At 48.6% G+C, this 24927-nt stretch overlaps 1 protein-coding gene across 1 annotated transcript; it reads left to right on the top strand.

The window, feature by feature from the left end:
• Positions 1-415: 415 nt before the first annotated feature.
• Positions 416-12517, top strand: SH3BGRL (SH3 domain binding glutamate rich protein like). The gene is made up of 4 exons (XM_075259282.1): positions 416-578; positions 9348-9533; positions 10397-10477; positions 11054-12517. The coding sequence occupies exons 1-4, from the start codon at positions 534-536 to the stop codon at positions 11084-11086; spliced, it is 345 nt and encodes a 114-aa protein (XP_075115383.1). The 5' UTR covers positions 416-533; the 3' UTR covers positions 11087-12517.
• Positions 12518-24927: the final 12410 nt, after the last annotated feature.

The raw sequence follows: 24927 nt of genomic DNA, 5'->3' as shown, positions 1-24927 counted from the left end.
TTTAAGTTACGCCTCTGCTGACAACAGATACCTGGGTGTCATTGTAACAAACCCTCAGCTGTGAGAAGGGTCAGGATGACTTTCAGCCTCTGTTTTCTGATTTACTAACAACAGGTCCACAAAATATATTAGAAATCTGCAGACCCTTTGCCCTGCGCTGGTGTCCAGTCTGCGCCCTCCACCCACATGATAATGGCAGTCATCCCCTTGTAGTGTGAGGATGATGGGAGTGAGGAACTATGTTATCTCATCCAGGACACACAAAGGGAGGAGCCCTGCGGCTCCACCAATGTGCCCTGAATGAGTTAATGCCACCAGACAGGCTCCTCCCAGGCACTGAGGGGTTAACCACGAATAAAGAAATTCTTCCTGGAAATTTCCAAGAGCAGCAAGAAGTCTGTGCAGCTGCTGGTGAAATAAAGTTTATTGAAGAAAAAACCACAGAACCTCCCTGTTTGCAGAGCAAGAGCAGCAGCAGAACATTGCAGAGCATCGCAGAGAGCGAGCGGCCCAGCATCAGCCCCACAGCCAGGATGGTCATCAAAGTTTATATCGCAAGTTGTTCTGGATCCACATCGGTGAGGAGGGAGAGGATGATATAATGGGGGGCACTGCTGTGTGGATACGTAGTGATTAATATAATGGGGGGGGGCACTGCTGTGTGGATATGTACAGAATGATATAATGGGGGGTGGGCACCGCTCTGTGGATACGTATGAGATGATATTATGGTGGGGCCACACTCTGTGGATACGTAGAGGATAATATAATGGAGTGGGGGGGCACTGCTGTGTGGATATGTACAGAATGATATAATGGGGGGTGGGCACCGCTCTGTGGATACGTATGAGATGATATTATGGTGGGGCCACACTCTGTGGATACGTAGAGGATAATATAATGGAGTGGGGGGGGCACTGCTGTGTGGATATGTACAGAATGATATAATGGGGGGGTGGGCATCGCTCTGTGGTTACGTATGAGATGATATTATGTTGGATGATATAATGGGGGGCACCACTCTGTGGCTGTATACAGGATGATATAATGGGGGGCACCACTCTGTGGCTGTATACAGAATGATATAATGGGGGCACCACTCTGTGGCTGTATACAGAATGATATAATGGGGGGGCACTGCTTTGTGGCTGTATACAGAATTATATAATGGGGGGCACTGCTTTGTGGGTATATACAGGATGATATAATGGGGGGCACTGCTTTGTGGCTGTATACAGAATGATATAATGGGGGGCACTGCTTTGTGGCTGTATACAGAATTATATAATGGGGGCACTGCTTTGTGGGTATATACAGGATGATATAATGGGGGGCACTGCTTTGTGGGTGTATACAGGATGATATAATGAGGGGGCACTGCTGTGTGAACGTGTACAGTATGATATAATTGTGGGCACTGCTGTGTACATTTATACAAGATGATATAATGGGGGCACTGCTATGTGGATATATACTGGATGATATAATGGGGGGCATTGCTGTGTGGATAAGTACAGGATAATATTATGGGGGCACTGCTATGTGGTTATATACAAGATGATATAATGGGGGCAGTGCTCTGTGATTACTGTATGTAAAGGATGATATAATGGGGGACTGTGCTCTGTGTGTATGTGTATATATTTATATATGATGATGTAATTGGTTACATATGGACTAATATAATAGGGGGATTCCCTTCTGTGTATATGTGCGTGGTGAAATAATGGAGGCCACAGTGTGTGGGTATATATGAACCGATATAACGGGTGAACCCTGCTTTGTGGATATGTACAGGACGATATAAGGGGGGGGGGAGAGTTACCGAATGTCAGTTCTGTCTAGAACAGAGGAGAGATTATTTGCTGCTGCGGATGGTGGGAGTTATTAACCCCTGCAGTACAGTAGTGGGCGCTGTATTGTACTGCCATATACTCCTCAGTGTACACCGTGCAGTGGTGTTATACATGTCGTAGTTCCGGCGGATTATTCAGGAGCTGCGTCCTTGCAGTTTTCCATAGAATTGAAGTTCTGGAGCCTTATCCAGATCTCTGTTTGCTGCAAATGAATGGAAACTGTTCCCCATTTAATGTTCTGGACCCTCCATTGCTGTCCTCTGTGTGGGGCCCTTGCTGTCTTTGTGGCCCCTGTCCTCAGTGCGTGTGTCAGTTTATTCATGGGCTGGGCGCCCATAAAACCTCATGTGACTTTGTTTCAGTCAGTGACGTTTAGGGAGCAGTAAAGCGCTGCTGATCCCTATAAAGTGCGGGCGGTGGTGGCAGCGCCTGTAAATCAGCAGTGACAGCGAGGATGTGGCCGCCATCGTCATCACCACTGCCGAGGGAGCAGACTGTGCCAATCCAGCTGCCCAAGCAGCGACTGCGGTTGTTATGGCTATAAAATGTCTTGAGTACATTTGTTGGTATTATAATGTTTCCAAGCATCTGCTTCTGGGAAAGCTGAGTGACCCCCTCGCACTTTGCCTATTAACCTCTAGTAGATGTAATGACAGACATATCGATTATCACCCAGCTTTCCCAGGAGCAGATAGATACTACAGACTAGAATCTGACAGAAGAGTCAGGACTTCTGACATCTGCCATGAATTCCAGGCCCTTCATAGTCACCAGGCTGGGGGACAGCCCCCTCCCCCTCTCCCAGCTGTGGCTTGGCTTTTGGGCATCAGTTTTCACATCTGGAAAGAAGCTGGGGATTGCTGGGCGGTCGGTCATGGGAGATCCCAATCTACAACAGACAGTGAGGTGGCAGGGGACGCTGGCTTGAAGGCCAAATGTGTAAGGGGAGGGTTAGCGAGGGCCAGGGGCCAAGTAGGGGACAACTATTTATGTTACCTGGAGATTATAATAGGGCCAGAGTGTAATACCAGGAGCAGCCGAAATCAGTAACTATGCAGAGGGCAGGGACGTTACTACACCTCCTGGCACACGTTCCTCTGATGAACACTACAGTCAGCCTCTCCTCTCCTGACATGGCTGATAACGGAGAGTAATAGATTGTATTCACCTGTCCTACAGTCAGCCTCTCCTCTCCTGACATGGCTGATAACAGATAGTAATAGATTGTATTCACCTGTCCTACAGTCAGCCTCTCCCCTCCTGACATGGCTGATAACGGAGAGTAATAGATTGTATTCACCTCTCCTACAGTCAGCCTCTCCCCTCCTGACATGGCTGATAACAGAGAGTAATAGATTGTATTCACCTGTCCTACAGTCCGCCTCTCCTCTCCTGACATGGCTGATATCAGATAGTAATAGATTGTATTCACCTGTCCTACAGTCAGCCTCTCCTCTCCTGACATGGCTGATAACAGATAGTAATAGATTGTATTCACCTGTCCTACAGTCCGCCTCTCCTCTCCTGACATGGCTGATATCAGATAGTAATAGATTGTATTCACCTGTCCTACAGTCAGCCTCTCCCCTCCTGACATGGCTGATAACAGATAGTAATAGATTGTATTCACCTGTCCTACAGTCAGCCTCTCCTCTCCTGACATGGCTGATACCAGATAGTAATAGATTGTGTTCACCTGTCCTACAGTCAGCCTCTCCTCTCCTGACATGGCTGATACCAGATAGTAATAGATTGTGTTCACCTGTCCTACAGTCAGCCTCTCCTCTCCTGACATGGCTGATAACAGATAGTAATTGTATTCACCTGTCCTACAGTCGGCCTCTCCCCTCCTGACATGGCTGATAACAGATAGTAATAGATTGTATTCACCTGTCCTACAGTCGGCCTCTCCTCTCCTGACATGGCTGATAACAGATAGTAATAGATTGTATTCACCTGTCCTACAGTCAGCCTCTCCTCTCCTGACATGGCTGATAACAGATAGTAATAGATTGTATTCACCTGTCCTACAGTCAGCCTCTCCTCTCCTGACATGGCTGATACCAGATAGTAATAGATTGTACTCACCTCTCCTACAGTCAGCCTCTCCTCTCCGGACATGGCTGATAACAGATAGTAATTGTATTCACCTGTCCTACAGTCGGCCTCTCCCCTCCTGACATGGCTGATAACAGATAGTAATAGATTGTATTCACCTGTCCTACAGTCACCCTCTCTCCTCCTGACATGGCTGATACCAGATAGTAATAGATTGTACTCACCTGTCCTACAGTCGGCCTCTCCGCCCTGTTCTTGTTTATTTGATGTTAATCCCCATTGGTAGCTGAGGTTTTGTTACAATGTCTCTGTGTTATTAGCCTAGATAGAAGGTTTGTGCGGCTGTTCTCCTCACAGAGGATTGTCTATTGTGTACATAGTAACAGACCCTCCGCTGTGAGCTGTAGTAGGCTGTAGCGTTACCTGCAGGGACCTGCTGCGCTGTGGGCGGGGCCGTCCTGTCTTTGTCGCTATCACCTGTATTTACTTGGCAAACAGAAGAACATAACATACAGAGAGAACATCTGCCGATCCACCCGCACGCATCGGCCACGGCTCTGAACAGTCCATGAGAAGGAGAACTCCCATTGTGGCCACCACTACCACTCTGACATTAGTTGTCACCCAGCTTTCCCAAGCCCCTAAATGCCAGACTCCCCCAACCCCGTCCCTCTTAATTCCCACAGTGTCCTGATTGTTGGTTGTTGCCTCGTTTTTGGTCTTTTTAGAGTTTGGTGATGTTCTTATTTTTTTGGAAATCCAAATGATGATGTCATCAAACCTGGTCATGTGATCTATGACTTCACTCCTCACTGACATTCCTTGTTGTCGTTAGTTATGTATGCTGTGAGGTCATGTCTGGAGGTGCACAGTACTACTTCTCATCTCCGCTCCCATGTCTGGAGGTGCACAGTACTACTTCTCATCTCCGCTCCCATGTCTGGAGGTGCACAGTACTACTTCTCATCTCCGCTCCCATGTCTGGAGGTGCACAGTACTACTCCTCATCTCCGCTCTCATGTCTGGAGGTGCACAGTACTACTCCTCATCTCTGTTCTCATGTCTGGAGGTGCACAGTACTACTCCTCATCTCTGTTCTCATGTCTGGAGGTGCACAGTACTACTCCTCATCTCCGCTCTCATGTCTGGAGGTTCACAGTACTACTCCTCATCTCTGTTCTCATGTCTGGAGGTGCACAGTACTACTGTACTCCTCATCTCCGCTCTCATGTCTGGAGGTGGACAGTACTACTTCTCATCTCCGCTCCCATGTCTGGAGGTGCACAGTACTACTCCTCATCTCTGTTCTCATGTCTGGAGGTGCACAGTACTACTCCTCATCTCCGCTCTCATGTCTGGAGGTGCACAGTACTACTCCTCATCTCTGCTCTCATGTCTGGAGGTGCACAGTACTACTCCTCATCTCCGCTCCCATGTCTGGAGGTGCACAGTACTACTGTACTCCTCATCTCCGCTCTCATGTCTGGAGGTGGACAGTACTACTTCTCATCTCCGCTCCCATGTCTGGAGGTGCACAGTACTACTCCTCATCTCTGTTCTCATGTCTGGAGGTGCACAGTACTACTCCTCATCTCCGCTCTCATGTCTGGAGGTGCACAGTACTACTCCTCATCTCTGTTCTCATGTCTGGAGGTGCACAGTACTACTTCTCATCTCCGCTCTCATGTCTGGAGGTTCACAGTACTACTCCTCATCTCTGTTCTCATGTCTGGAGGTGCACAGTACTACTCCTCATCTCCACTCCCATGTCTGGAGGTGCACAGTACTACTGTACTCCTCATCTCCGCTCTCATGTCTGGAGGTGCACAGTACTACTCCTCATCTCTGTTCTCATGTCTGGAGGTGCACAGTACTACTCCTCATCTCCGCTCTCATGTCTGGAGGTGCACAGTACTACTCCTCATCTCTGTTCTCATGTCTGGAGGTGCACAGTACTACTCCTCATCTCCGCTCTCATGTCTGGAGGTTCACAGTACTACTCCTCATCTCTGTTCTCATGTCTGGAGGTGCACAGTACTACTCCTCATCTCCGCTCCCATGTCTGGAGGTGCACAGTACTACTCCTCATCTCTGTTCTCATGTCTGGAGGTGCACAGTACTACTCCTCATCTCCGCTCCCATGTCTGGAGGTGCACAGTACTACTCCTCATCTCTGTTCTCATGTCTGGAGGTGCACAGTACTACTGTACTCCTCATCTCCGCTCTCATGTCTGGAGGTGCACAGTACTACTCCTCATCTCTGTTCTCATGTCTGGAGGTGCACAGTACTACTTCTCATCTCCGCTCTCATGTCTGGAGGTGCACAGTACTACTCCTCATCTCCGCTCCCATGTCTGGAAGTGCACAGTACTACTGTACTCCTCATCTCCGCTCTCATGTCTGGAGGTGCACAGTACTACTCCTCATCTCCGCTCCCATGTCTGGAAGTGCACAGTACTACTGTACTCCTCATCTCCGCTCTCATGTCTGGAGGTGCACAGTACTACTCCTCATCTCCGCTCTCATGTCTGGAGGTGCACAGTACTACTCCTCATCTCCGCTCTCATGTCTGGAGGTGCACAGTACTACTCCTCATCTTCGCTCTCATGTCTGGAGGTGCACAGTACTACTCCTCATCTCTGTTCTCATGTCTGGAGGTGCACAGTACTACTGTGCTCCTCATCTCCGCTCTCATGTCTGGAGGTGCACAGTACTACTCCTCATCTCTGCTCTCATGTCTGGAGGTGCACAGTACTACTCCTCATCTCCGCTCCCATGTCTGGAGGTGCACAGTACTACTGTACTCCTCATCTCTGCTCTCATGTCTGGAGGTGCACAGTACTACTCCTCATCTCCGCTCTCATGTCTGGAGGTGCACAGTACTACTCCTCATCTCCGCTCCCATGTCTGGAGCTGCACAGTACTACTCCCCATCTCTGTTCTCATGTCTGGAGGTGCACAGTACTACTCCTCATCTCCGCTCCCATGTATGGAGGTGCACAGTACTACTCATCTGTTCTCATGTCTGGAGGTGCACAGTACTACTCCTCATCTCCGCTCTCATGTCTGGAGGTGCACAGTACTACTCCTCATCTCTGCTCTAATGTCTGGAGGTGCACAGTACTACTCCCCATCTCTGTTCTCATGTCTGGAGGTGCACAGTACTACTCCTCATCTCCGCTCTCATGTCTGGAGGTGCACAGTACTACTCCTCATCTCTGCTCTAATGTCTGGAGGTGCACAGTACTACTCCTCATCTCTGTTCTCATGTCTGGAGGTGCACAGTACTACTCCTCATCTCTGCTCTAATGTCTGGAGGTGCACAGTACTACTCCCCATCTCTGTTCTCATGTCTAGAGGTGCACAGTACTACTACTCATCTCCGCTCCCATGTCTGGAGGTTCACAGTACTACTTCTCCTCTCCGCTCCCATGTCGGGAGGTGCACAGTACTACTTCTCATCTCTGCTCCCATGTCTGGAGGTGCACAGTACTACTTCTCCTCTCCGCTCCCATGTCTGGAGGTGCACAGTACTACTTCTCCTCTCCGCTCCCATGTCGGGAGGTGCACAGTACTACTTCTCCTCTCCGCTCCCATGTCGGGAGGTGCACAGTACTACTTCTCATCTCCGCTCCCATGTCTGGAGGTGCACAGTACTACTTCTCATCTCCGCTCTCCTGTATGGAGGTGCACAGTACTACTACTCATCTCCGCTCCCATGTCTGGAGGTTCACAGTACTACTTCTCCTCTCCGCTCCCATGTCGGGAGGTGCACAGTACTACTTCTCATCTCCACTCCCATGTCTGGAGGTGCACAGTACTACTTCTCATCTCCGCTCCCATGTCTGGAGGTGCACAGTACTACTTCTCATCTCCGCTCCCATGTCTGGAGGTGCACAGTACTACTTCTCATCTCTGCTCCCATGTCTGTGGAGGTGCACAGTACTACTTCTCATCTCCGCTCCCATGTCTGGAAGTGCACAGTACTACTCCTCATCTCCGCTCCCATGTCTGGAGGTGCACAGTACAGCTTCCTGTGTCTGCAGTGGACTGTAGTGTCTCCTTATTAGGTTGTGAGCCTCGCGCCTCAGTCTGTATGAGGAAGGAGGGGGAGGGGGATCCTGTCCCTATAAGGGAAATCTGCCATGTACCAAACCAGGAGAGTCTCATTATAACCGCACAGGATACGTGATGCTCTGCAGAAGCCAAGACCACTGGCTTCTGACCATTCAGGCCAAACCAGAACTGCCATTATTATGTCACTATATCATACATTATACTGTGTGCAGGGGCCGCTATGGGACATAATACTGTGTGCAGGGGCCGCTATGGGACATAATACTGTGTGCAGGGGCCACTATGGGACATTATACTGTGTGCGGCGGTCACTATAGGACATTATACTGTGTGCAAGGGCCGCTATGGGACATTATACTGTGTGGGGGGGGCTGCTATGGGACATTATAATGTGTGCAAGGGCCGTTATGGGACTTTATACTGTGTGTGTGTGTGGGGGGGGGCTGCTATGGGACATTATACTGTTTGCAGGGGCTGCTATGGGACATTATACTGTGTGTGGGGGGGCTGCTATGGGACATTATACTGTGTGCAAGGGCCGCTATGAGACATTATACTGTGTGGGGGGGCTGCTATGGGACATTATACTGTTTGCAGGGGCTGCTATGGGGCATTATACTCTGTGTGTGTGTGTGGGGGGCTGCTATGGGACATTATACTGTTTGCAGGGGCTACTATGGGACATTATACTGTGTGCAAGGGCCGCTATGGGACATTATACTGTGTACAGGGGCCGCTATGGGGCATTATACTGTGTGTGTGGGGGGGGCTGCTATGGGACATTATACTGTGTGCAAGGGCCGCTATGGGACATTATACTGTTTGCAGGGGTCGCTATGGGACATTATACTGTTTGCAGGGGCCGCTATGGGGCATTATACTGTGTGGGGGGGGGCTGCTATGGGACATTATACTGTTTGCAGGGGTCGCTATGGGACATTATACTGTGTACAGGGGCCGCTATGGGGCATTATACTGTGTGTGTGTGTGTGGGGGGGCTGCTATGGGACATTATACTGTTTGCAGGGGTCGCTATGGGACATTATACTGTGTGCAAGGGCCGCTATGGGACATTATACTGTGTGTGTGTGTGGGGGGCTGCTATGGGACATTATACTGTTTGCAGGGGCCGCTATGGGACATTATACTGTGTACAGGGGCCGCTATGGGGCATTATACTGTGTGTGTGTGTGTGTGGGGGGGCTGCTATGGGACATAATACTGTGTGCAGGGGCCGCTATGGGACATTATACTGCCGCAGGGATCTTTGACACTTTCTGAACATCCTGGGGCCCATGGTACTTTCAGTCTGCCGCTGTTCACACCTCCTTCCTTTCTGCCTTGCTCTTGTGTCAGATTAAGAAGCAGCAGACCGCCATTACCGGCCTTCTCGATGCCATGAGGATTGAGTACGAGGAGATGGACATCGCTGCCAACGAGGAAAACCGAAAATGGATGAGGGAGAATGTTCCAGAGCATTGCAGGCCTGCGAGTGGCATCCCGCTGCCCCCCCAAATCTTCAGAGACAACTGCTACCTCGGGGTAAGACCTCATATAATGTGTTATCCCTCCGAGCATCACAAGCCACCCACATATCACAGCTGAGAGTTTGTTACAGTTTGTCATGACAGTGGATTGTCTATATTGATGCATTGTAACAAATCCTCAGTTGTAAGGCCCGGTTCACATTTTCGTTTGGTATTCTGTTCGGGGACTCTGTTTGGGGACCTCCGAACGAAACAGCAAACACATTAACAAGCAGTGAGCAATGAAAGCACACGGACCCCCTAGACTATAATGGGCTCCATGTGTTTTCCACACGGTGTCTACATGAATGACGCGGAGAGGAAAGTAGTTCTTGAAATACTTTTCTCTCCGCATGTTTCATGCAGACAGTACACGGAAAACACACGGACCCCATCATAGTCTGTGGGGTCCATGTGCTTTCATAAGCTCACTGCTTGTCAATGTTTTCAGTATTCCGTTCCTGGGATCCCCAAGTAGACTCCCTGTACGGAATACCGAATGCAGATGTGTAACGGGCCTAAGAAGTATTAAGTCAGGAGACCTCAGAGGTGGGATCCTGGCCCTACAATGTATTAGAAAGCTGCAGAACCCCCTCACTACCCATTTCCTGCCCCGTCACTCATACCCCTCTTGCCCATTTCCAGAACTGTGCCCCTCCTTCTGTCTTCCTGCTCATGAACATTGGCTTTGGTAGCCTGACTTGTTGGTGTCCCCCAGTTTCTCCGGGCACTGCGGCCTCTCATAGCTGATACTTTTTCCTATTCACTGACAGGGGGCAGAGTTCTTGTATTTCTAATGGATTGAAGCCCTATGTCCAGACACCATTTAGTTCCCAGCTCCAGAGGTCGCCCACTCACAGTCTCATTTCTCGCCCTCAGGGTTACGAAGACTTCTTTGAAGCCAGAGAGAATAATACGGTGTACACTTTCCTGGGCCTGACGCCCCCTCCGGGATCAAAGGTAAAGGCTCAGGGTGTGGGGCAGTATGGAGGGTCCTGGAATCAGGGTGGGGGGTGCGAACAGAGGCCTCATGATTTCTGTTAACGATGGGGTCCGGGGGGGGGGGTCTGGGGACGCTGATCCCAGGCCTGTACAGAGCCTTCTGTTCTGAGGGTTAGGTGGGTAAATGCTGGACTGAGTCCACATCTACATTTTTGCAGCCATTGGATGACACATGAATGAACAGAGGCATGGCTCTAAAGACTGGGGAGTGGGGGAGGGGCAGGTGATTGCACCTCCAGTTCAAGGTTGAGTTTTTCTTCTGTTTCTTCCTTGAAGGAATATTAACCCTGTCATGTCTAAGGCAGACACGTCTGCACCATGCTCAGTGTGTATTCAGAGCCCCATTCACATATGAGGCTGATTTGAGCAGGGTCACTCCTCGGGGGCAATTAATTATGATGCCCCCACGCAACAGTGAAGAGCATGGAGAGGAATTCATTGCTTTTTTCTCGTATCTCGGAAAGTTGGGTGACCTCATTCAAAGATTTGCGTTGCGTTGCTCTCACTTTTGTCTTCTTTCCTCTCTGTCTGTAGGAAGCCGAGGCTTTGGAGAAGCAGAACGCGTGAAACCGCCATTTCTCCTCCTCGGACCAGAACTTTCCGAGCCTTCAAGGGCGTCTCCGATGCTTCGCTCCTAGAGTCTTAACTTCTCTCCTTGCAGCAATGATTCGCTGTCCGGCTGACACGAGTCCTGCCCCCACCTGTGTCCTAACATCATCACCACCTGTGCCAAAATTATTGCCAATGGAGACCGAAGAGAGGGAAGAATTTAATTTGTAGACATTTGTCTTCCATTTCCTGCAGCGCCCTCCGGTGGTCCGGGCAGACCAAGTGACGTTTCCACTTCTGCAGTGATCATCTGGTCCGAGATTGTTTCATAGTTGTGATTTACTGAATTACTGATGTCTGATGAGGGCGGAGCATTCCAGGTACAAGCCCCTCCCCTCTGTAAGACCACCCCCTATTTTCCCAGGTGCCTTTAATATATGTACAATATGGATCATGGTGGATGAGGAAGACGCTGCGCCACATTGAGCTTAAAGAGACAGTCGCCTACCATAAGATCAGTGAGATGATCTGAATGATTCTCTTTTGTGGGTGACTGTCTCTTTAAATCTACAGACTATCTCCAGGGTCACGTAATGAGTTGCGACAATCTTTTCCTACCATGAAGTTGCAGTTGCCAAAAATCCTCCACTTAATGATTTTTCCAGCAGATGCTGATGTCCTCACATACCACCACGTCGTCTCCAATGCAGACATTCCCCAAACCACGATGGGGCGGCCATGCTATTGGATAGATGATTGGTACGGGTTTATATGGTGCCAGTTACCAGGCCTGATCGGAAGAGCTTACACTCAGCAGACAGAGGGGAGGGAACAGCCCAGGCCACAATTACTCATGTGCTTTATTGTTTTATGAGCTGTGGATTAGTCATAGAGGGGAAGAAAAATATTGCGAAAGCTACAATGTGAGACACCATCATGTGTGTGATAAAAGCGCCATCTGGTGGTAGCACAGAGAAGCTGTGTGTGCGTGTCTGATCACAGCACCATCTGGGGGCAGTATAAAGAAACCATCATGTATAATCACTGCGCCATCTGGTGGTAGTACAAATAACCATTGCATGTGTGTAATCACAGTACCAACTGGTGGTATTACAAAGAACCTTCATATGTGTGCTAACAGCGCCATTTGGGGGTAGTACAAATAACCATCGTGTGTAATCACAGCGCCATCCAGTGGTGTACAAAGAACCAGCATGTGTAATCACAACGCTATATGGGGTAGTACAAACAACCAATGTGTGTGTGCGTGCGTGCACGCGCACGCGTGTAATCACAATGCCATCCAGTGGTAATACAAAAAACCATCATGTGTAATCACAGCACTATCTGGGGGTAGTACAAAGAACCATCGCGTGTGATAACAGCGCCATCATGATGGTAGAGTGATGATAAATCACTACATATTATAACAGCGCCACCTGGTGGTAGTGCAAAGAACTATCATGTGTAATGATAGCGCCATCTGGGGACAGGGAAGATTCCTTATCACATAATATAACAGCGCCATCTGGTGGTAAGGAGATAGTAATACAAGTCACCCACAATTTTCATGGCCTGTACTGCACACACTCCTCTCCCCTGTAGGATTTTCTCATGTACATTCAGGACGATCCACATCTCCATGGGTTGGGTTAGTAAGGGGATAATGTGGCGGACTCTCCGGTACGATGAAATTGCTGCATCTTAATATTTATAAAGTGTCAGTCGCATCAGAAATCTCTATGTAATAATCAGTAATCTGGTCACAAGGTCCCGACTAGTGTCTGCTCAGAACTACAACCCCCAGCATGCCCTGACTGACATTCCTAAACTGCAGGTGATCTGTCACAGGCTGTTTGTGTAGTCCCTTGCGGATGTCGCCCTCGCTGTGGTGTTGCGTCTTGCTGCACTTTTCTCTTATTCGCCAGGTATTTTGTCACTAATCTTTATGTGTAATAAAAAGTCTTAAAAATGTATTTTGTTTTTCTTGTTTTTGCAAAATCTTCAATAAAAAGAAATTGAAAATCCGGAAAATGATTCCAGAGTCTTCAGTAACCAGTTCTGTAATTCTAGATGACGAAATAACCGACAGGAACAAGACCATGTCACAAGAAGTGTAGCCACCAATGTCCTGTAGAACTAAAGCCAGCAGAATAGTGAGTGCAGCTCTGGAGTGTAATACAGAATGTAACTCAGGATCAGTGCAGGATAAGTAATGTAGTGTATGTACACAGTGACTGCACCAGCAGAATAATGAGCACAGCTCTGGGGTATAATACAGGATGTAACTCAGGATCATTACAGGATAAATAATGTAATGTATGTACACAGTGACTGTACCAGCAGAATAGTGAGCGCAGCTCTGGAGTATAATACAGGATATAACTCAGGATCAGTACTGGATAAGTAATGTAATGTATGTACACAGTGACTGTACCAGCAGAATAGTGAGCACAGCTCTGGAGTATAATACAGGATGTAACTCAGGATCAGTATAGGATAAGTAATGTAATGTATGTACACAGTGACTGTACCAGCAGAATAGTGAGCGCAGCTCTGGAGTATAATACAGGATGTAACTCAGGGTCAGTGCAGGATAAGTAATGTATGTATACAGTGACTGCACCAGCAGAATAGTGAGTGCAGCTCTGGAGTATAATACAGGATGTAACTCAGGATCAGTACAGGATAAGTAATGTAATGTATGTACACAGTGACTGCACCAGCAGAATAGTGAGCGCAGCTCTGGAATATAATACAGGATGTAACTCAGGATCAGTACAGGATAAGTAATGTAATGTATGTACACAGTGACTGTACCAGCAGAATAGTGAGCGCAGCTCTGGAGTATAATACAGGATGTAACTCAGGGTCAGTGCAGGATAAGTAATGTATGTATACAGTGACTGCACCAGCAGAATAGTGAGTGCAGCTCTGGAGTATAATACAGGATGTAACTCAGGATCAGTACAGGATAAGTAATGTAATGTATGTACACAGTGACTGCACCAGCAGAATAGTGAGCGCAGCTCTGGAGTATAATACAGGATGTAACTCAGGATCAGTACAGGATAAGTAATGTAATGTATGTACACAGTGACTGTACCAGCAGAATAGTGAGCGCAGCTCTGGAGTATAATACAGGATGTAACTCAGGATCAGTACAGGATAAGTAATGTAATGTATATACACAGTATATACACCAGCAGAATAGTGAGTGCAGCTCTGCATCTTTTACATATTGTGGTTCATCGATGATCAGACAGAACTGTAGTTATTTTTGCCCATTAATAGAAGTATCTTAGATACAAATCTTCATGGCCTTCACCCTGTAAAATGTGACTTCAGTCATCCCCTGATGCCCTCCTCCAGTGCCCACTTCCCCATGTAAGATGGATGGAGATATAAAAATTGTATTCTGGTTCCATCTTCAGAGATGTTATTGGGATTTTATACGAGCAGCCATAAAATTTTCGGTACGGATCACTGACAATGGATATAAAGTGGTGACGGGTGATGAGGCTGCGAAACGCATGAGAGAACACGATGAGAAAATACAGAAGGAGACCATTTCCTGGAGCAGTGGTATATATGGCGAATATTCAGTTCCCTTAAAGAGAGCTTTTTATTGTCAGAGGAGACCCCACAAAACGTCCAATGGGTCACAAACTAGAGAGACCTTATGTGTATGTACAAAATGGCTCTATAGTGATACAATGGAGGGGAGTATTACAAGGAAGTTGCATGGCAGTATATATGTACATATGACAGTATTGTATGTGTATATACAGTATTATGTTAATATATATGTATAGTGTGGCAGAATTATATCTGTATATATTGTGTCAGTATTGTTTGTGTATGTATTATGATAGTATTATGTGTGTACTGTGTGGCTGTATTATATGTTTGTTGTGTAGAAGTATAATGCATTTATATATTATGACAGTATTATATGTGGGTTATATTGTATGGCAGTATTACAGTATATGGACATTATGGGTAAGTTTATGTTAGTATTGTATACAAAAACAACAACGGTTTCTTTATTGATTTGTAACACAACTGAGAAATCACATGGACAAAGGGAAGTCCCACTGATAATAATATATTAAAGGGATGGTTACGCTGCATCTGAGTCAGCCCCTCCACTCTTGACATGGCTGATAACAGATAGTAATAGGCTCATAACAGAGAGTAATAGATTGTATTCCCCTGTCCTACAGTCGGCCTCTCCCCTCCTGACATGGCTGATAACAGATAGTAATAGATTGTACTCACCTCTCCTACAGTCAGCCTCTCCTCTCCTGACATGGCTGATAACGGATAGTAATAGATTGTATTCACCTGTTCTACAGTCAGCCTCTCCTCTCCTGACATGGCTGATAACGGATAGTAATAGATTGTATTCACCTGTCCTACAGTCGCCTCTCCTCTCCTGACATGGCTGATAACAGATAGTAATAGATTGTAGTCACCTTCCCTACAGTCAGCCTCTCCTCTCCTGACATGGCTGATAACAGATAGTAATAGATTGTATTCACCTGTCCTACAGTCAGCCTCTCCCTCCTGACATGGCTGATAACAGATAGTAATAGATTGTATTCACCTGTCCTACAGTCGCCTCTCCTCTCCTGACATGGCTGATAATAGATAGTTATAGATTGTATTCCCCTGTCCTACAGTCGGCCTCTCCTGACATGGCTGATAACAGATAGTAATAGATTGTATTCCCCTGTCCTACAGTCAGCCTCTCCCCTCCTGACATGGCTGATATCAGATAGTAATAGATTGTATTCACCTGTCCTACAGTCAGCCTCTCCCCTCCTGACATGGCTGATAACAGATAGTAATAGATTGTATTCACCTGTCCTACAGTCAGCCTCTCCTCTCCTCTCCTGACATGGCTGATAACAGATAGTAATAGATTGTATTCACCTGTCCTACAGTCGGCCTCTCCCCTCCTGACATGGCTGATAACAGATAGTAATAGATTGTATTCACCTGTCCTACAGTCAGCCTCTCCTCTCCTGACATGGCTGATAACAGATAGTAATAGATTGTATTCACCTATCCTTATGCACAGTTCAGTGCTGAATAGATTCATTATCTGTTACTGGACTCAAATTCAAGAACAGCAGTGCAGACTGACACCTGTGGATTAGCAATATGGGAAGGGCATCTACATAGCAGTTCAAATGTACACACCTTTCTGGGATGAGGAAAGCTGGGTGACAACCTCTGTCTACTCCCCCAGCTGTGGTCGGATATATGCCCTCCTCCCCCACTCCCGCAGGACAATGTGACTGAAATAACCAGCAATTCGTCATTTCTTCTGGTGAACTGAATCTTGCAGAATGACTTCTCCTTTTTAACCGAAGATCTGGAAAATGAAAAGGGGAAGATCGAAGGCTTGATACTCGGGATCAGCGAGAAAGACGGCACAGGCTGCAGGACCTCGATCTGACCGAATGGTACGGGGGCCCCGCCGGCAGGTCTGATGAGCGAGCAGCATAGTGGCGGCAGATGGAAAGGTAATAAGAATATGAGTGTATGGAAGTAACACATGATGTATGGCCGCTGCTACATTGTATTGAGTGCCCCTTTGCAGGCTTTGACGTGGCCCCTACCCCATCCCTATGGCTTATTCTTGATAGAGTGGTTATGGGTGTTGCAGAAGGGTCCTATAGACCTGATAGGGGTATAATAGCTGTTATATCCACACCCGCTGGTATCACAAATATAGTAAGTGAGCAGCGCGGCAATAATGTGGCGGTCTGAATTTTCTGGAAACAGCTGATCAGCAACAGCCCTGACAGTCAGACCCCACATCTAAGACTGATGACCTATCTGTTAACCATCAAAAGGTGGAAAACCCCTCCAGGCTGAGGCCCCGCATTATGGAAACTCGCAGCGTAGTAAAGTGAGGGAGAGTCTGACACATTGCGGGAAAGCAGAATTATCAGAAACGCGGCAAGTCCATTATAGCTGCAGAAATGCAATAAAAAACATTGCGGAAAAAATTGCAATTTGCTACATGGGAGGGTTCTTTAGCCTTAAAGCTGTGTTTCAGGTCCTTGCTCTTGATGACCTATCGTAAGGTCATCAATATGGAATCAGAGGAGGTTCCCTGCTCATCAGCTATTTGAAGGGACTTCGATGCTTGTGTGCGCCCTGTGACCCCTTCACTTTATACATTGCACCCATATGTTTTATAGTGACCGTGCAATGTAATTACAACCTATTCACTATTATAGGACGAGGCTGTAATTATATTGCATGACTGCTAAAAAACAGATGACATGCAGTGAAAATAGTGAAGGGGTCACGGAACGGGCATCGTGGTTACATCAAACAGTTGAGTGCAACTGATCACTTATCCTGAAGATTGGTCATCAATCGTAGGTGTGATCAGAGAGGTTGCCCACATAGGGATCAGCTCGACAGCTTCATAAATATAATACACCTCCAGCAGCACAGATGAGGCCGATTTTGGCCAAGGGAGGGGGGGGGGGATGGTCTTTACAGGGGAGGCAGCGGTCAGGGTCTCAAGCTTCCATGACCACGGTCTTGATGCTGTGGAGCTCCGGCCATCTTCATCTTGCTGTTGACCCCCTACCCCTCAAGGCCTGGTTACACCCCCTGCAACAGTGATCCTTGCATCCTTGCCAGAGGGGCGCATGCTCCTTTATAATAGAGTTATATACCAGGGCAATGACTGATCTGCTGGTCGTCCTAAGAAAACCGGCGTCCACCCTGTAAGAATTCTCCAATTTTAGTAGAAACGTCTTCTGCTTAGGTCTTAAAATTTGTTAAATCCAATCTCAGATGAAAAACATACAACGAGATTCTACCAGGTCATTATTTACCAAAAACTAAACCATAACGGAAAAGCCAGTTATGCTAACCTTGAGACAACTTCACCCCCCCACTACATTTTCTGTATGATTATATCAGTCTCTTCCAACGTTCTGGAGAGAAAAGTCCTGCTTGCAAGACTTCTGCCATGTTCTTTTTACATAGAAGAAGCTTTCTCACCATAGAAAGATGGACCTCAGTTTGTTTGGAAATGGCCTTATAACCCTTCCCAGACTGAAAGGAAGCAACAATTACTTTTCTAAGATCATTGCTGATGTCTTTTCTCCTTGGCACGGTGTTAACACACACCTGGCCAGCAAACTGCCAAAACTTCTTGTTTTACAGAGGCGCTCACACCTGACTGCTACTTACCCTCCTTTCTATGGCAGGGGTAAGGGTGTACTTAGAATTTCAGTTATTGCTTCTCCCCCCCTCAAACCCCCTCCCCCTTGTGTATCCATACCAGGCCCTGCAGACCAATGCTATAATATACATGTATAGGTGACACAATGCTGCCCTTACTGACTGCAGCCACCACTAGAAGGTGCTCACTGCATATGGGTAGTATGGAACAAATGTAAACATTAAAGGGAGTCTGTCAGCAGTAAAATTGGTATCAGACTAATGACAGTACCTTGTAGAAGACTTCTACACTTTCCCAATATAGCTTTCTTATTCTGCATTGCAGTTCCATTTTCATAAAAATCAGGATTTTATTCAGGTGTAAATTAGCTGAAGAGCTTTAGGAGCATGGCCTCTCCTGGGGCTTCTACTCAATATAATTGCCCCTAACTACAGGGTAAGTGGGAGATGTCACTTAAAGGAGCAGTTAGAGGAGCAAATACCTAGAGTGGAAGAAAAAGCCCCAGCAGGAGAAAAAACAACCGAAATCCATTCTCAGCTAATTTGCACATGGATAGAATATTGATTTTCATAAAAATGGAGCTGCAATGCAGAACTAGAAAGACATTTTTGGAAAGTGTAGATGCCGCCTACAAGGTACTGTCATTAGTCTGATACCGATTTTCCTGCTATGTGCAAAGAGCTCCCATTGTGATAGCTCCAAAATCTGTATGTAGTGTGCTGCCCCTAGTGTGACTGTATAATCTGTATGTAATGAGCTCCCTCTAGTGGTGACTATATAATCTGCATGTAGTGCGTCCCCCCTAGTGGTGACTGTATAATCTGTATATAGTGAGCTCCCTTTAGTGGTGACTATATAATCTGTATGTAGTGAGCTCCCTCTAGTGGTGACTGTATAATCTGTATATAGTGAGCACCCTCTTGTGGTGACTGTATAATCTCTAAGAGCTCCCTCTAGTGGTGACTATATAATCTGTATATTGTGAGCACCCTCTAGTGGTGACTGTATAATCTGTATATTGTGAGCACCCTCTAGTGGTGACTGTATAATCTGTATGTTGTGAGCTCCCTCTAGTGGTGACTGTATAATCTGTATGTATTGAGCTCCCTCTGCAGGCAGTTTTCTGTCAGGCGCTTTTGTAATTTTGCGCCCGTCCCTATGGTAGATACATCACTGAATAGTTTCTTTCCTAATAATTCCACTTCCCTTTGTGCCTAATGACCACCATTCTCCTGGTTCAGATCTTAAAAGGGGAATGTGGCACTAGAATATCCTGCTTTCACTTTATTCTTCTCTGGACCCTGCAGTACCCACAGTTGGAGGTGACTGTAGTGCTGCGCGGACCCTATGGCTGAACTCAGGGTTACCACTAAATCTCACTTCCTTATTCTCATAAATACATCCCAAGGAAAGAGGAACACAGAGAAGGATGACGTGAATGTCACATGACAGGAGGAAGGGGAGCCTAGTGACCGGTCAGTTATTAACACTGGGAGGACTACAAGTCCCAGCATCAGATCTGCAGCATTAGTTAGGATGACAATGCTCTTGTGTTATGTGGATAATAATGAGAAGTTGTGGTGATGATAATGGTGGTCGTCTATTAACCCTTTGACTGCTTATACTGCAATGTGAAAAAGCACGTCTAGACATGGCAGCATCTGTGCATGGTGAGAACATGACCGAGGTGGCTGCTGTAAACTACTGAACATTGGCAGCTGTCCTGAGATGGCGCTCTTGAACCTAAACATTATCCATGTTCCTTTAAAGACTTATACTGCATCTTGCTACAATGTTCTGCTCCACAGCGCTTACCTGTTTGAGTAGGACCTATGTTAGTGTTCAGCCAGAGCCTCCTGGTTTATGATCAGATTGATACGAATACAGTAAAGACTGAAACTGAAATACATGTGTAAGGTTAAAGGACAATGCCAATTGTAAGATTAGATACTATAACCAAGTGTAAGGTTCAGGGCGAGGCACAGGGAAGGTCACACAGACACCGGATGGTTTAAAGCAGGGGTAGGGAACCTTTGGCTCTCCAGCTGCTATGAAACTACAACTCCCAGCATGCTCCATTCACTTCCATGGGAGTTCCAAGAACAGCAGAGCAAGTTTGCATGCTGGGAGTTGTAGTTTTGCAACAGCTGGAGAGCCGTACGTTCCCTACCCCTGGTTTAAAGCAAGAGCAGTTTCTTTCTTTTGCAAAACTACAGCTCTTTCCTAGTGCGGACAGTCTGACAGATCAGATCAGCAGATCACAGTTGTTAAATGCAGTCTTTCTCTTCTCAATCACAAAGAGGTTCCAACACAGACTCCAGCTGCAGGTACCCAGCTGTCTCTCTAGTCTGACTCTATGCAGCTGCCTCTTAACAGCTTCTGACTAGAGATGAGCGAACAGTGTTCTATCGAACACATGTTCGATCGGATATCAGGCTGTTCGATGTGTTCGATTCGAATCGAACATCACGTGGCAAACTCCCAAAAACAGGGGCGGATCCAGGGCCGGGCGAGCCGGGCAACCGCCCGGGGCCCCGCGCTTAGCGGGGCCCCGCGGCCCGGCCCTAACAAAATGGTCCCGGTCAGCCTCGGAGTCGGCATAGTCGGGCAAGTGCCGGGGCCCACAGAGCCTCTGGGGGCCCCCCGGCACTTGCCTGTCACGATTTCAGCTCATCGGCGTCCGTCCGCCGATGAGCTGGAATACACACGCGATGCAGGAGCTGTGAGATCAGCTCCTGCTTTAAAGCTACGGCCCGGCTTGCGTGTGTAGGCGCGATGACGTCATCACATCACGCTTACACACGCAAGCCGGGCCGCAGCTAAGCAGGAGCTGAGGTCACAGCTCCTGCATCGCGTATGTGACTGGAGTGAGAGAGAGGAGCGTCGGGTGAGTGATGGAAGGTGAGTGTGTTTGTTTTGTATTAAATATTAAGGTGGAACATAATGAAGGGGGCCCATGAAACTGGGGGGCAAATGAAGGGGAGGGGGGGAACGGCATGACACTGGAGAACATGAAGGTGGTCGGGAGAGAACGGCATGAAACTGGGGACAGAGATGGAGGGGGCCCAAAGAAACTGGGGGGCAAATGAAGGGGAGGGGGGAACAGCATGACACTGGGGCAGATGGAGGGGGGGCGAGAACAGCATGACACTGGGGCAGATGGAGGGGGGAGAACAGCATGACATTGGGGCAGATGGAGGGGGGGGAGAACAGCATGACATTGGGGCAGATGGAGGGGGGGAGAACAGCATGACATTGGGGCAGATGGAGGGGGGGGAGAACAGCATGACATTGGGGCAGATGGAGGGGGGGAGAACAGCATGACACTGGGGCAGATGGAGGGGGGGGAGAACAGCATGACATTGGGGCAGATGGAGGGGGGGGAGAACAGCATGACACTGGGGCAGATGGAGGAGGGGAGAACAGCATGACACTGGGGCAAATGGAGGGGGGGAGAACGGCATGACACTGGGGCAGATGAAGAGGGGAGAACGGCATGACACTGGGGCAGATGGAGGGGGGGGAGAACAGCATGACATTGGGGCAGATGGAGGGGGGGGGAGAACAGCATGACACTGGGGCAGATGGAGGAGGGGAGAACAGCATGACACTGGGGCAAATGGAGGGGGGGAGAACGGCATGACACTGGGGCAGATGAAGAGGGGAGAACGGCATGACACTGGGGCAGATGGAGGGGGAGAACGGCATGACACTGGGGCAGATGGAGGGGGGGAGAACAGCATGACACTGGGGCAGATGAAGGGGGGAGAACGGCATGACACTGGGGCAGATGGAGGGGGAGAACAGCATGACACTGGGGCAGATGAAGGGGGGGGAGAACGGCATGACACTGGGGCAAATGAAGGGGCGAGAACGGCATGACACTGGGGCAAATGAAGGGGGAGAGAACGGCATGACACTGGGGCAAATGAAGGGGGGAGAACGGCATGACACTGGGGCAGATGGAGGGGGAGAACGGCATGACACTGGGGCAGATGGAGGGGGGGAGAACAGCATGACACTGGGGCAGATGAAGGGGGGAGAACGGCATGACACTGGGGCAGATGGAGGGGGAGAACAGCATGACACTGGGGCAGATGAAGGGGGGGGAGAACGGCATGACACTGGGGCAAATGAAGGGGCGAGAACGGCATGACACTGGGGCAAATGAAGGGGGAGAGAACGGCATGACACTGGGGCAAATGAAGGGGGGGGAGAACGGCATGACACTGAGGCAGATGAAGGGGGAGAATGGCATGATACTGGGGCAGATGAAGGGGGGGAGAATGGCATGACACAGGGGCAGATGAAGGGGGGGAGAATGGCATGACACAGGGGCAGATGAAGGGGGGAGAATGGCATGACACTGGGGCAGATGAAGGGGGGGAGAATGGCATGACATTGGGGCAGATGAAGGGGGGAGAACGGCATGACACTGGGGCAGAGACGGGGGGGGGACATGAAACTGTGGGCAGATAAAGGGGGAGAATGGCATGAAACTGGGGACAGAGATAGAGGGGGGGACATAAAACTAGGGGTAGATGAAGGGTGTATATGAAAATGGGGAGAGATGGAGGGGGAACATATAATTTACGGGTGACTGTAGGAGGATTATACTGTGTGGAATCACATGAAAAATGAATGAGAATGGGCGGAGTCAACATAAAAGTGGGCGCAAACCCTGGATCCGCCACTGCCCAAAAAATTCGATTCCCCTCCCACCTTCCCTGGCGCTTTTTTTGCACCAATAAAAGTGCAGGGGAGGTGGGACAGGAACTATGACACCGGAGGCATCGAAAAAAATCGGAAAAAAGTCATTGACCCCCATTTTAGACGAATAGTGGATTTCAGATCCGGGTCATATGAGACTGTGAACTTTGTGACTATGAGACAGGGATAGCTGTACAGGCAGGGATAGCTAGGGATAACCTTTATTTAGGTAGGAATGTTATTAAAAATAACTTTTTGGGGCTCTATCGGGTATGTAATTGTGATTTTTGTGAGATAAACTTTTTCCCATAGGAATGCATTGGCCAGCGCTGATTGGCCAGAGTTCATAATTCGGCCAATCAGCGCTGGCTCTGCTGGAGGAGGCAGAGTCTAAGATCGCTCCACACCAGTCTCCATTCTGGTCCGACCTTAGACTCCACCTCCTCCAGCAGAGCCAGCGCTGATTGGCCGAATTATGTACTCTGGCCAATCAGCGCTAGCCAATGCATTCTATTGGCGTGATAAAGCAGAGCTGAATGTGTGTGCTGAGCTCAACTACGCCGGTGGCGTAGCCGAGAGTTCAGTGCACAGCCAGCTCTGCTATGCCGGAGATTGAACTCTCAACTACGCCGGTGACGTAGCCGAGAGTTCAGTGCACGGCCAGCTCTGCTATGCCGGAGATTGAGCAGAGTTGGCTGTGCACTCCGGTGGTGTAGCAGAGCCGAAGGTGCAGAAGGGTTCAAGAGCACCCTCGGCTCTGATGTAGCAGAGCCGAGGGTGCAGAAGGATTCAAGTGCACCCTCGGCTCTGATGTAGCAGAGCCGAGAGTGCAGAAGGATTCAAGTGTACCCTCAGCTCTGATGTAGCAGAGCTGTGTGTGCACAAGGGTTAGAGCGCACACTCCATCCGGAGATGTAGCCGTGCTGATGCTGTCAACACTGCTACATCTGATATCGGAACACAATGGAGACTGCTGTGGAGTCCACAGCAGTCTCCATTGTGTTCCGATATCAGATGTAGCAGTGTTGACAGCATCAGCACGGCTACATCTCCGAGGGTGCACTTGAATCCTTGAAGGATTCAAGCGCACACTCGGCTCTAATGTAGCAGAGCCGAGGGTGCAGAAGGATTCAAATGCACCCTCGGCTCTGATGTAGCAGAGCCGAGGGTGCAGAAGGATTCAAGTGCACCCTCGGCTCTGATGTAGCAGAGCCGAGAGTGCAGAAGGATTCAAGTGTACCCTCAGCTCTGATGTAGCAGAGCCGAGGGTGCAGAAGGATTCAAGTGCACCCTTGGCTCTGATGTAGCAGAGCCGAGGGTGCAGAAGGATTCAAGTGCACCCTCGGCTCTGATGTAGCAGAGCCGAGGGTGCAGAAGGATTCAAGTGCACCCTCGGAGATGTAGCCGTGCTGATGCTGTCAACACTGCTACATCTGATATCGGAACACAATGGAGACTGCTGTGGACTCCACAGCAGTCTCCATTGTGTTCCGATATCAGATGTAGCAGTGTTGACAGCATCAGCACGGCTACATCTCCGGATGGAGTGTGCGCTCTAACCCTTGTGCACACACAGCTCTGCTACATCAGAGCCGAGGGTGCACTTGAACCCTTCTGCACCCTCGGCTCTGCTACACCACCGGAGCGCACGGCCAACTCTGCTCAATCACCGGCATAGCAGAGCTGGCTGTGCACTGAACTCTTGGCTACACCACCGGTGTAGTTGAGAGCTCAATCTCCGGCATAGCAGAGCTGGCCGTGCACTGAACTCCCGGCTACACCACCGGCGTAGTTGAGCTCAGCACACACATTCAGCTCTGCTTCATCACGCCAATAGAATGCATTGGCCAGCGCTGATTGGCCAGTTTACAGAATTCGGCCAATCAACGCTGGCTCTGTTGGAGGAGGCGGAGTCTAAGGTCGGACC

This window comes from Leptodactylus fuscus, chromosome 11 (assembly GCF_031893055.1).
Source record: "Leptodactylus fuscus isolate aLepFus1 chromosome 11, aLepFus1.hap2, whole genome shotgun sequence".
Lineage (NCBI taxonomy): Eukaryota > Metazoa > Chordata > Amphibia > Anura > Leptodactylidae > Leptodactylus > Leptodactylus fuscus.
The sequence above is the reverse complement of the archived record's forward strand: the minus strand, read 5'-3'. Positions and strand labels throughout refer to the sequence as shown.

What these genes read in the sequence shown, in the direction of transcription:
- SH3BGRL (XM_075259282.1), top strand. Translation starts at nt 534, where the DNA reads ATGGTCATCAAAGTTTATATCGCAAGTTGTTCTGGATCCACATCG. An exon ending in GTTGTTCTGGATCCACATCG is followed by an intron (nt 579 to 9,347) that starts GTGAGGAGGGAG and finishes CTCTTGTGTCAG; the next exon opens with ATTAAGAAGCAGCAGACCGC. An exon ending in CGCCCCCTCCGGGATCAAAG is followed by an intron (nt 10,478 to 11,053) that starts GTAAAGGCTCAG and finishes CTCTGTCTGTAG; the next exon opens with GAAGCCGAGGCTTTGGAGAA.